The 13,959-nt window shown below is 43.4% G+C and overlaps 1 protein-coding gene across 21 annotated transcripts in view; it reads right to left on the minus strand.

Annotated features, from left to right (window-relative positions):
* The window catches only part of ACTR3B (actin related protein 3B), a 156,532-nt gene that overhangs the window by 133,076 nt on the left and 9,497 nt on the right, over positions 1-13,959 (minus strand). For 15 of the 21 annotated variants that reach the window (XR_013960536.1, XR_013960538.1, XR_013960539.1 and 12 more), the window contains exon 2: positions 6,767-6,822. The exons of the other annotated variants lie outside the window; for them this stretch is intronic. Coding sequence is in view for 7 of the 15 variants with exons in the window: in XM_080667017.1 (XP_080523143.1) it covers positions 6,767-6,822 (56 nt within the window). In the remaining 8 variants the exon portion in view is untranslated. The remainder of the gene's footprint in view (positions 1-6,766; positions 6,823-13,959) is intronic. 21 annotated transcript variants of the gene reach the window in all.

The following is a 13,959-nucleotide window of genomic DNA, read 5'->3' on the forward strand; positions in this document are numbered from 1 at the left end:
AGTCCAGAGGCCAACACTCTATCCGCTGAGCCAAATTGGCCAGGGCAGCCAGTATGGCTCTTTCACATTTTAATAAAACTCTGCATCAGATAAACTCAAAATATTTTTTGGCTTGTTACAGAAGAAAAAGAATTGACTTTCCATTAAAAGAAAAAGTAGGAGGATGCTGGCTAATATCTATCACAAAAAGTACAGTAATCAAACTGCACTATATGAAAATGTTAAAGGCTTTTGGTATACTATTTTAATAAGAGCTTCGCCTTGCCCCAAACATTGGCTCTGTTTGAGTGTCGACTCATGAACCAGGAGGTCACAGTTCAATTCCCGGTCAGGGCACATGCCTGGGTTGCAGATTCGGTCCCAGTAGGGGCCATGCAGGAGGCAGCCGATGAATGATCCTCTTTCAATATTGATGTTTCTCTCTCACTCTCCCCCCCTCTCCCTTCCTCTTTCTAAAATCAATAAAAAAAAAAAATTTTTTTTAAAGAGCTTAGCCTTGATATTTGGGAATACACTTAGTAGTAAATAATTATATCAAACTTCCCCCCAGAACTTAACATCTAATGAAATGTGGAAATCTTCGCAAAGATTCGATTTCCATTCAGATTCTTAATCCCTGGTTACACTCTGAGGTAGAAGTTCTAGCCAGTGCAACAAGACCAAGGAAAAAAATAAAGTACTGGGGCTGGAAAAGACAAAATATCTATTATTTGCAGTTAACACAATATTCTGCATAGAAAACTGTGGGATATTAGAACAAATCAGACAGGTCAGAAAGGTTACTGGATTCAAAAACAACTTAAAAATCTCAGCAGCATTCCTCCTATGTGCTGGCAATAACTAATTAGAAAATTTAATTCTAACAAAATTCACAAAAACAGAAAGATACCTTACTAGTATTAAAAAATGCAAACTTATAAAATGAGACATCATCATTTTACATTCATTAGACTGGCAAAAATTTAAGTCGAATGGTATCAACTGTTGTCAAGGATGTGTAAAAAACATACACTCGTCCACTGCTAATGGGAGTTTAGGTCAGTAAAGCCCTCAGAAGAGCGATCTGACAGTACCTGACATGGTGGAATAGGGGCACACCTGGATGATGAAACCACCCATTTCTCATTGTTTTCTCTTGGGAAACTAGCACACATGAATAAGGAGGTATTTACTGCACCATTTTGTACAACAGAGAAAACTGGGAAATGCCTAAGTGAAAAAGCAAACTGTTGTAGATGCACGTGTTAGAATGCCAACCTAGGTCTGTGTACACCAACAATGATATACACCTTAGAATCAAAACTTTGAGGGGTTTTTAAAAGAGCAATACAGAAAGTTACTCGCAGTATACCATTTTGCAAATGTTTAGACTCACAAAACAATGCTATATTGTTCATGGATCCTGGTGTCTGTCACCTAAGGACCACATATGGACTGGATACAGGAAACAGCCACCAGAGAAGGGACAGCAGGGACGGGGAAGGACAGGTGAACAAGAGGAGGCTGGCCCTCACACTGACGCATGCTTGTATCTAGGTGTTCACAGGTGAAATCCCATTAACATTTATTCATTCTGGGTGCTGGTTACATGGGTGGGGGGTTTTTTGGTCAAAATAAAAACTTTAAAGACCTCTAATCTTTTAAAAAGAAAACCATCTCTGGGCTCAGCCTCTGTCTCGAGTCCAGGCTTCCCGCAGAGCACCTAACCTTTCCCCGGTGCCTACTGGACCTTTATACCCGAACTCTTCAGACACTAAACGTCTGAGCCACACTTTCTTTCTCCCGCCCCGCCCTGCCTTCTATGCTTGTGATCGCCACACACATGCCCTCTACTTGTCAGTGATTCCCAATATTCTCCCAACAACTGAAGTTCTGCACAGAAGCTCAGCAAGTCAGACCTCGCAGAGCCAATTTGAAAATTCCTGGTGTACAAATTAAAATTCCTTCAGAAGGCAGTTCGAAATCCTTCATCACCTGAGCCCTCTCTGTGGTTCCACATCTGCCATAGTCCACTCGGAGTTGTGATTTCCGAAACTATCAGAGTGTTGCCATCCCCCATACACCAGTGCCTCGCCTGTGTGCACCCCTGATCAGAAAGCCTGGTCCCAGCACTGCCCACACACCTGCACACCCACTCCACCCTTCTCTCTGTGTGCGCTTCTGCACATGGGTCTTGGCCTTGGCCTGTGAGCGGAGCCTCTGGAACCAAAAGAACAGTTCAGCTCCAGCACTAACACAGCAGTGGGCCAGGTACCCGAGTAAGCAAGGCCTCTACCTGCCCTAGCACCTTCACTGTCCAAACACCTACCTGCCTCCTATGCTGCTCTCTCTGGCAACAGTTCAGCCAACAGGATAGCTCTTCTTTCACTCCCATCCTTGACGTTTTAGTCTCTCTCCAGCTTCGGCCACTGCAAACGTCCTGCAGCACCAATCTGAGAGTCCCCACCTCCTGACAGTGAACAAAATCCTGCTAACAACCGGATTCAGGTCCCCTCCCCACCAATGATGACAGGTTACATGGCGCCCACAACAAAACGCTGCACTCGGTTTAAAGGCCAAAGCTTTAGTACTAGCTGGTTTGGCTCAGTGGATAGAGCATCAGCCTGCAGACTAAAGGGTCCCAGGTTCGATTCCCAACAAGGGCATGTGCCCAGGTTGCGGGCTCAATCCCCAGTAGAGGGTGTGCAGGAGGCAGCCAATCAATGATTCTCTCTCATCATTGATGTTTTTATCTTTCTCCCTCTCCCTTCCTCTCTAAAATCAATTTTAAAAAAAGAAAGGCACACATGTGACAAAAAAATAAAATAAAGGCCAAAGCTTTAAAGCACAGGTGTGAGGTCAGCCTTTCAGAGCTGTTGTACTTACCAAGGTTCAAATCTAATCTGCTCTGAAAAGCCAGAAAGGCCAATTTATCTATCTGGCATGACATGGTCAAGTTCTGAGGCATTCACAGTAACAACATTCACAAAAGAGTGATGTATCCTGCACAATGCCAAATGCTACGACTGAACTGGTCCCCTCAAATGCTATATGCTGAAGCCCTGACCCCCAATGTGACAGCATTCGAAGATGAGGCCTATAAGGAGGTAACACAGTCACATGAGATCATGAGGTTGGGGCCCTGATCCAATAGGACCAGTGTCCTTATAAGAAGAGGAAGAGCCCAGCTGGTGTGATTGAGCTTTGACCTATGAACCAGGAGGTTGGGGTTTGATTCCCGCTCAGGGCACATACCTGGGTTGCAGGCTCAATCCCCAGTAGGGGGCATGCAGAAGGCAGCTGAATGATGATTCTCTCTCATCATTGATGTTTCTACATCCCTCTCCCTTCCTCTCTGAAATCAATAAAAATACTTTTTAAAAAGAAGAAGAGAGCCCTGGCCGGTGTGGCTCAGTTGGCTGGTGTGTCAACTCCACACTGAAAAGTCACAGATACAATTCCCAGTCAGGGTTCATACCCAGGTGCTGCTTCAATCCCCAGTCAGGGCAATCAATGTTCACTCTCACATCGATTTTTCTCTCTCTCTCTCTCCCTAACCCTCTTTCTCTCTCTAACTACAATAAAAGCATGTCCTAAGTGCTGGCGAGGACGTGGTGAGAAGGGAACCCTAGTACACTGCTGGTGGGAATGCAGACTGGTGCAGCCATTATGGAAAACAGTATGGAGTTTCCTCAAAAAATTAAATATGGAACTGCCATTTGCCCCAGTAATCCCACATCTAGGAATATATCCTAAGAAACATGAAATGCCAATCAGAAAGAATATATTCACCCCTATGTTCACAGCAACACAATTTACAATAGCTAAGATCTGGAAACAGCCCCAGTGCTCATCAGTAGACGAGTGGATAAAAAAAGCTATGGTACCATGGAATACTATGCAGGGATAAAAAGAAGGCTCTCTTACCCTTTGAGACAGCATGGAGAGACCCAGAGAGTATTATGCTGAATAAATAAGCCAGTCAGAGAAAGACAATTATCACCTGATCTCACTCATATGTGGAATCTAATGAACAAAATGCACTGATGAATGGAGTGGATCCAGAGGCATGGAAGCATGGAACAGAGTGAGGAATCTGGGAGGGAAGGTGGGGGAGGGTGGGTGAGTGGGAGGTGATCAACCAAAGAACTTGTATGCATATATGAATAACCTATGGACACAGACAATAGGGTGCTGAAGGCCTGGGGTGGGGGGCGGGGGTGGAAGGGCAGGCTGGAGGGGAGAAAAAGGGACATATGTAATATTTTCAACAATAAAGATTTAAATAAATAAAAAAATAATGATTAAAAATAAAAGCATGTCCTCGGATGAGTATTTAAAAAAAAAGGAAGAGGAAGAGACACCAGAGCTCTGTCGGCCATGGAGAGAGAAACGGTCATGCAAGAACACAATGAGAAGACACCTCACCAGAAACCACCCCTGATGGCACCTGACCTTGGACTTGGAGACCCCACTCTGTGATACAAACTATACACCAAATTATGGATTTAAAATGAGGGCACAGCAGACCAATCATGCCTGTTGTCGAGGGCATGCCGTCATGGAATGGGGTGAAGAAAATGTTCTCAAGGGCTCTGGAGTATGCTTTCTAGTGATGTGAATGCCCATGTTCACCAGAACGTCTTTGGTCTTCCCTTGAGTAAACACTCAGCCCGCTCCTTCTCCCGCCTCCCCAGCTGTCCATGCCCCACACGGCTCAGGAGAGCCTGTCATCACCATGTCACCGGCCCCAGAGCAGTTCGGATTCTAAGGCCACAACTTATCGTGCCAGAGACACATTTAGGAGACAGAGTTTCACTTACCTGATACACCTCACTCTTTTTTTTTTAACCTATTTTTATTGATTTCAGAGAGTGCTGGGGAGCATAAGACATTTTTGGGGCTAGCAATCTGAATTAGTCCCAGTAACCTGCTTTCTACTGCACTCTCTTGCTAGCCCATAATTAACTCCATTTGTGAAAGAATGTAGGACACTAGCAGGGACTCTGTACCTAAGTTAATCAATGTCCCTAAGGCACATTCCTGTTGGCCTATAGTCTAGTCACTGCCCCTTCCTTAATTTCTGGTCCTGCAAGAGCTATTTACCTAAATACTTCCAATCTACAAGGGGCCCTAAACCAAGGATGTAACAGCTTAACTAGAGGGAGGTCACTGGCGCCATCCAGGATGGACATTAGATACAGTCTAAGTTAACCATTCTAACTGATTCTCGAGGGGGGAGGGAGGGCTGTGAGAGTCCACAATGGAAGAAACAAAGAAACTCAGGAATATAGAGAGAGGAAATCTCACTGTCCAGGTTGTTCAGGATCTGGATCTCAGGGCCCCTGAACCAGCAGCGCTGCTTGGAATAAAGGCTTTCCTGAACCTCAGAGTGTCCTACCGTCTCTTCCGTGTTGGCCGCCTTCTGCACACCCCACAATGGGGATGGAGCCCGCAGCCCGGGCATGTACCCTAACCAGGAATCGAACCATGACCTCCTGGTTCATAGGTCGGCGCTCAACCACTGAGCCACACCAGCTGGGCTACACTGCACTCTTTGGTAAACCATCTCCAGAATTTAAATCGTTTCGGAGACTAATTCTACCCTCTCAACTGTAGGGAGCGGTTATAGTGGTTAAGCCTCAGACTGACCTGCTGGCAAAGCCACAAACAAGTCCCAGCTTAGAGGGCACAGCCCTCTTAGCATAATTAAGCTTGATCTTGTGACTGCTCCCTAGATCTTTCCTGGGTAGCTAATGGGCTGTGGGAGGTGAGCAAGTGCTGCCAAAACAAGTGAAACTTACAAGAACATTGTAAATTACCTTGATTACCTCTGACGCAGGGGTCCTCAAACTTTTTAAACAGGGGGCCAGTTCACTGTCCCTCAGACCGTTGGAGGGCCGGACTATAGTTTAAAAAAAAAACTATGAACAAATTCATATGCGCACTGCAGGCCGGAGCCGAGTCAACTGCTAAGCAGGACAGGCAGCGGCACCCGGCGGGCCGAATAAATGTCCTCGGCGGGCCGCATGTGGCCCGCGGGCCAAAGTTTGAGGACCCCTGAAAGCATCAGCTTGCAGTCTGGATCTGTTCTGTGGTCTCCACCCCTGCACCCCACACACAGAAGATCCACCTAGACCCAGCTTATTCTCTTTGTCTTTTCTTCATCCTTCACGGGCCCTCCGTCAGGCGAACCCTTGGCTGTGCTGGCGCAGCACACTCAACAACCAACCTAACCCTGGAGACTCCCATGGGAAACAGAGGGGGTGGGAGGCACTGCTACCAAATTGTGAGAGCATGCCTCTTTTTAGTCTACCATTCTCTACTGACTAAAATGTAAACAAAAGAAGAACCCTTCTGAACACAGTAAAACAGTCATCAGGCCTCTCATTTCAAAAAAGTCTTTCAAGAGTGAACAGTGGCTAAGTTAATAAAACTGCAATGACTTAAAAATTACAAATTAGTCTTAAAGAGACACATACACTTCTAAATAATTCAGACATTTAGAATTGCACAACGCCTACCAACCAACCTAGCTGAAACTTCAATGACAGTGACAAAGGACTGTCAGAAAGTTGGGGGTAGGGGAGGGGGGATGGGGTGTTAGGTCACAGCTGCAGCCAATAGCAATATTCAGGAACTAGGTGTCAAAATAAATAACCCTCCCCGGAACCAGGACAAACTTCTACATGAAGATGGCAGGTATACCTTGAAAAACAGAATTAGAAAGCTTAGAACAATTCTGAGAAACAATCCGTTATAAACGCGAGGGAGGAGCTTTACTTACATGAAGGAACAATGAACTGGGGCTCAGTGTTGCCTGCGTAGCCAAGCTTGGTATACCTAAAAGCACAAAGTCATCGACACGTTTAGAGAACGATACTCTCCTCTACATCCCATTTACTTTATAAGCACTCCAAGTCCTAGAATCGTGCCTCAAAATATTCCCTTGAAATTTAAAAAAAAAAATTATAATAACTGAGAATCAAACACTAATTTCGGATAAGCAAGCAGTTACAAAAACGTAAAATAGTATGCTTGTTTCTGTTGGAAAGATTCTGTACAAATAAATTACATTTGTGTGTCCCTAATTGCTTTAATCTGCTTTTACCCTCTTTCTGTCTTTACAAAAAACCCTGTAAAGAAAGTAAATATTATCACTATTTTGCTGATGAGAAAACTGAGGCACTAATGAGTTCATTAAGCTGCCCAAACCCCAACAGCCAGTGAGCAGGAAAAAACCCAAATCTCTATGTGCAGCCTCCGCTTCCAGGGCTGCCCTGGAGGAAGTGTACTTCCTCCCCAACTGCATGAACTTCCAGGGTCTGGAGAGGGATTGCATGATGCTCTTCAAATGCCACACATATGTCAGAAGCTGCTCCTGCCACTCCTGGGGATATGTGACAGAGCATCTTCTTATCATCCCGTTTCAGAATGAGCCCATTTTCTGCCAAGGTACGTGTGACAGATTCCAAAAGTCTCATCTGAGATGAATGCCAAAACACTACTATCTGTTCCAAAAGCACTGGCTAATCTCCTCCATTATTTTTTTTAAAGGTGGGGTACAGGGGACCACTACTCAGAGCCATCTGCTAGAAATGAAAAGCTGAAAGGACACACTGGCACTCCCGTCCTGATCAGGCTGCTGTAATGAGTCAGGTCTGGATAGTGACCCGCATTCCCGTACTTGATCAGGCTGCTGTATGAACAGTGAGGTCTAGGCAGTGACCCCCCACATTCTGTAGTGATGCATATAATGAGTAAAACACTTGCTGGCAGTGCTGAAAGTGACTTTATTAATTCATTCTATTTTACAAATTCTTTCAAGATTCTTGATACTGGAGAAACCAAGATGGCGGCATAGGTAAACACCTAAACTGCTGCCTTGCACAACAATTTCAAAACTACAACTAAAAGACAGAACGGACACCATCCAGAACCACAGGAAAGCTGGCTGAGTGAAAATTCTACAACTAGAAGGAAAGAGAAAAGCTCACAGAGAATTGGAGGTACGGCAAAGGGTCTTTGTGCGCGCAGAGAGGAAGGGCGGCTGAGAGCCTGGCTGACTTTCTCTGGCGGAAGGGGGAAGGAAGCCCCCGACCGCACTGAACCCCAGTTCTGACTGCACTGAACCCCAGTTCCAGGCGAGCCCCTGGGGACCCACGCTCTTACGGGGGGAGTATGGACTCTCGGGCAGAGACTCGAGCTGGGAAAGGCAGAAGTCTGAAGGCGCGCGCACGCCAGTGCGCACAAAGGCTGCAGAGGTTGCCACAGGCTTTCCCTAGTGGAAGGGAGTCGGAGGCTCCTGACTGCACTGAGCCCCAGTTCTGACTGCAGTGAACCCCAGTTCCAGGCGAGCCCCTGGGGACCCACGCTCTTGTGGGGGGAGTCTGGACTCTCGGGCGGAGACTCGGGAGCCGGGAAGGCAGAGGTCTGAAGGCACGCACGTGCGCGCAAGGGCAAAGCTGACAGGAAGCCAAGACTGAGACTCCACCCCATCCAAGCTGAGCACAGAGGCTATTGCAATTTGGCAAGTCTAATCCTATAAGGCTGTCTCCAGCACCGAACTTCTCCCAGCATAGACACAGCTGATCCTTACAGCCAACTGGCCCGGAGGTCAATTCTTCCCAGTGATACCAACAACAATCAAGACTTAATTACAACAAGGCTGTACACACAGTCCACAAAGGGGTGCACCAAGAGTGTCCACCTCAGGTTAACTGGGGAGGCAGACCCACTGGGCCATATTGGAAACCTAGCACAAATATCTACCTTACCAACTCAGGGAAGCAGTGAAAATGCGGCGTCAAAGAATCAGATCACAAACTAAAGAAATGGAGGAAAACAAACGACTAAATATAGAATTCAAAACCACGGTTATAAGGCTTTTTAAGAATATCCTAGAAAAGGCCGATAAATATAACGAGACCCTCGAAGATATGAAAAAGGACCAACTAGAAATTAAACATACACTGACTGAAATAAAAAATATTATACAGAGACCAAAAACAGACAAGAGGAACACAAAAATCAAGTCAAAGAATTGAAATACAAAGAAGCAAAAAACACTCAACCGAAAAAGCAAAAAGCAAAAAAAAAAATCCAAAAAGTTGAAGATAATGTAAGAAGACTCTGGGACAACTTCAAGCGTACCAACATCAGAATTATGGGGGTGCCAGAAGAAGAGAGAGAGCAAGATACTGAAAACCTATTTGAAGAAATAATGACCGAAAACTTCCCCCACCTGGTGAAAGAAATAGACTTACAAGTCCAGGAAGCCCACAGAACCCCAAACAAAAGGAATCCAAAGAGGACCACACCAAGACACATCATAATTAAAATGCCAAGAGCAAAAGACAAAGAGAGAATATTAAAAGCAGCAAGAGAAAAACAGTTAGTTACCTACAAGGGAGCACCCATACGACTGTCAGCTGATTTCTCAACAGAAACTATGCAGGCCAGACGGGAGTGGCAAGAAATTTTCAATGTGATGAATAGCAAGAACCTACAACCAAGATTACTCTACCCAGCAAAGCTATCATTCAGAACTGAAGGGCAGATAAAGAGTTTCACAGACAAGAAAAAGCTAAAGGAGTTCATCACCACCAAACCAGTATTATATGAAATGCTGAAAGGTATTCTTAAAGAAGAGGAAGAAGAAAAAAGTAAAGATAAAAATTATGAACAACAAATACATACCTATCAACAAGTGAACCTAAAAATCAAGTGAATTAAAAACCTGAGGAACAGAATAATCTGGTGAATATAATAGAATCAGGGGCATAGAAAGGGAGTGGACTGATAATTCTCAGGGGGAAAGGGGTATGGGAGGTTCATGAAGAGACTGGACAAAAATCATACACCTATGGATGAGGACAGTGGGGAGGAGGTAAGGGCAGAAGGTGGGGTGGGAAATGGGTGGAGGGAAGCTATGGGGGGAAAAAGTAGAAATAATTGTAATAATCTGAATAAAGATTTATTTAAAAAAAAAGATTCTTGATACTAATTTTTGATGTAGTAATACATTCCACATTCTAATAAATTAATTTAATGATTTTTAAATATATTTTTAACATATGCTATGTGGACAAAAGGGGCCACATGCTAACCTGACAAGCTCAGGGAAGGCCTGCAGGCCATCTTACAAACTCAGAGACCTTAACAAAAGATTGTCTGAAATTAAACTTTCACTAAAAGCAGTTATGGTGGGTAGTTACATCCTAGGCCAGTATCTTCACTAACAAGGTCAACCTTTACCTTAACTGAGCCTATCTATCTTTTTGCATCTATAATAACACTAGAGGCCCAATGCACAAAAATTCATGCAAGAGTAGGCCTTCCTTCCCCCGGCAGCCGGCACCGGCACCGGCTTCCCTCCGGCACCCAGTACCAGGGCTTCTCTCCTCCGGCCGCAGGCAGGCACCTGGGACCCAGGCTGCTTCCTTCCAGCTGCCCACAGGCACCCGGGACCCAGGATGGCTTCCCTGTGGCCCCGGCTTCGTCAGGAAGGACGTCCGGAATGAACCCACCAGTTCTTCAACCACAGGGTGGGTTCAAACGCAACCCAGAGCCGAGGACTTTCCGGAAGGAAGTCAACACATACTGAACTGAAACAATTCTAGACCATCCCCAATTCAGCCATCTCGCCAGAGTTTACTGCAGACAATAAATATAAATAAACTACATTACTGACCCAGGGCTAAAGGAGCCTACAGGATCTAACAAGCTGGCCAGCAAACACTAAAATCAGCACTTCCAATTCTGTGTTTTGAACAACCCCTTGCACTAAAGTAAGCCCACATCCCCATGCTGTTAAGACTCTGACTTGCATCATGACCATAACGGGGCCTTCTTCTTGACTGTGTCTCCACCCTGCACAGTGTCTGGCCTGTGGCAGATACTCCAAAATGCCTGCTGATGAGTGCTTACCAGATAGAAGAAAAGGTAATCATGTCAAACTGCTGAGGGAGGGCCAGTGTTGGAAAGGGCAATGCTGAAAAGCAATGTGATGGGTCCAGAAAAGACCAAAGACAATGTCTAATACAATCTCTCAAGGACGAGAAAACACTTGTCTTTTTGCAATGGGGTTTTTTAACTGAAACAAATATAGTAAAATGTTAACATTTGTCAAAATTATGTGCTAAATATCATCCATGTATATGATAATACTTTTTGTATTTCTGAAAGGCAACAGAGTATATTGTATTAGTTAAGGCCATGCACTCTGGCACCAGACTGCCTAGGTTCAAATTCCAGCTGTGATTTGCCAAAAATGTAACTTCAGGCAAGTTACTTTACCTATCTATATCTCAGTTTCTTCGTCTGTAAAATAAGTATAATACAATATGCTGGAATTAGTGAGTTAATATATAAAAATACATAGAGGGAGAGAAAGAGCACTCGAACAGTGCTATCTATATGTTGTTATCATTTTTACTATTATTTTTCTATATGTTTGAAATATTCCATTTAAATTTGGGGAGAGAGGAGTTATTTTAAGTTTATTCTGTGTCCCGAGTCACACACCACTCTGCAAACCACTCTACACCACAGACACGCCAATGTGTGTAGTGGTAGAAACTCAATGGACAAGTGATGAACCAAGTGGTGTGACACCAATGTCCTTCCACAACTGGGTCTCATCTCCAACCCATGCCCTGAAACCATCAGCAAAGGGTCAAGCTGCAGCAGTGGGCCAGAGCACTTTTAGGCCCACAACTCTCAAATTCACCTAAATCCTGCCGGTATCACTCAGCAGCACTTTGCTAGAAGGTACAATACAACCTTCAAAGGAGGCTTTCTATCACAGTCACATGGGTACCTTAGCAGCAAAAACATTAAGCACAAAATGATGTTCCTGGCTGAGGCAAATTAACATGAAAACGTTAGTATTCTTACCTATTAACAACATCCTATGAGGTCTTCCCTCACCATCCTGGTGAAACTGAGACCATTAAATGCTGGAAGCTAATTCCAGCATGTCATAAATGCAAGAAGTTTCATCAAAAGGTTGATGGAACTTTGAGCCTTCAGCAAGGGTTGAAGATACATATTAGTGCCTACTGGAATGACCGAAGGCATTTCCCCAAACCTGAATTTACATAATTGATTGCTTGTTGCCAGACAGCTGAGGGCATTTTAATCTACATGTTATTGCCTCCTGCTGGCCAAACACCTGAACAGCCGAAGGTAGTTTCCCCAAAACTAACTGCCTACTGTAAACTACACCTTACCTTTGATATGTATAATCTACTTTGCTATAGGGAAAAATGTGGGAATAAAAAGAACCCTGGGTCCGGAGGTAGGGAGAATTTAGCTACTACAGCTAAACTTTCTCTGGCTCCCCCATGGATTACAAATTCATATTTCTTCTCTAGCCTCTTTATTAATCTACACGCAGTGCCTTCTCCAGATTCCTGTACCCTTCTAGATGCTGGATATCACCCCAGCATTAATTAAAAACACCGGCAGATCATGTTGCCATTAAAATTTGTACATATGGAATTCAGGGGGTAAAAAACGCCTACTTTTCCCATCTGCTCTTAATGTTGTCAAATTTATTAAGGTGTTTTAAGTGGATGATTGTAAAATATCACTTTTCATTTCACTACTATTACTGCCTGATGCAGAGCCGAAGCCATGCATTTAAATTGTGCGGTGTTTTTTTGTTTTTTTTTTGTTTTGTTTTTTTCTGAAAAAAAATTTTAAGAAAGAATTAAAAAAAAAAAAAAAAACCACTGGCAGAGCAAACTCTTCAGATGACTCTATGGTAATTCAGTATCTTTACATTTTCCTGTGCTATTCCTTATATGGCATCAATTACACTTGACATTTTGTTACTTTGAATAATCACAGCATAATGAACATTTAATAAGATTTCTTAAAGAGACATTCAAATTTAAAATTTTAATAAAATCTTCATCAGCACAGGCTCATCTCAAACTTTGATGAGAAGCTATTAACTAGAACACTGCAAACATAACCTGACAAGTGTGCATTCTGATAACTCTCCTAGGAGGGCAACCCAATGCGAGCCTGGCACGCCCAGCAGAGATGACCTGACAACAAAGCGGCTCAGCTATATACAGAACAGAACACAAAATGATAAGAAAAACACAACTCAAACGCGAAGTGTATTCAAGACACCATTTATGGAAACAAAACACCATTTATTGCAACCATTAGTAGTAAAAAAATTAAAATTAAAAAAACAGACTCAAATCATAGTGAAAAACTAGAGTCATCCCTATTAAAGTCAGAATTAAGCCAAGGAGATCCACTATCATTGCTCTCATTTAACACTGTTTTGGGAGAAGTAGATAATACAAATGAGAAACTAAATAAAAGAAATAATATTGGGAAGGAGACAAAACTTATTTGTAAATCATAATTATAGACCTGGAATATATAAGGAAATTAAATGAAAAAAACTAAAAACAATAGGAACTCAGTAAGATGACTGGGTACTTAATGAAGGGACAAAAGTTCACAGCTTTCCTACCTAAGCAACAGATAAGAATTCACACTGGCGTACACCATACACAAAAATAAACTCAAAATGGATAAAGGACTTAAACATAAGACGGGAAACCATAAAAATACTAGAGGAATCCACAGGCAGCAAAATCTCAGACATATGCTGAAGCAATTTCTTCACTGATACTGCTCTTAGGGCAATGGAAACTAAAGAGAAAATAAACAAATGGGACTATATCAAAATGAAAAGCTTTTGCACAGCAAAAGAAACCATCAACAAAACAACAAGAAAGCCCACTGCATGGGAGAACATATTTGCAAATGTTATTACTGATAAATGTTTAATCTCCAACATTTACAGGGAACTCATACAACTTAACAAAAGGAAGATAACCACCCAATCAAAAAATGGGCAATGGACCTAATAGATACTTTTCGAAAGAAGACAGAAGGAAGGCCAAGAGACATATGAAAACATGCTCAAAGTCACCAATCAGCCAAGAG

Source organism: Plecotus auritus, assembly GCF_963455305.1.
Source record: "Plecotus auritus genome assembly, chromosome: 4".
In the NCBI taxonomy this organism is placed as follows: Eukaryota; Metazoa; Chordata; class Mammalia; order Chiroptera; family Vespertilionidae; genus Plecotus; species Plecotus auritus.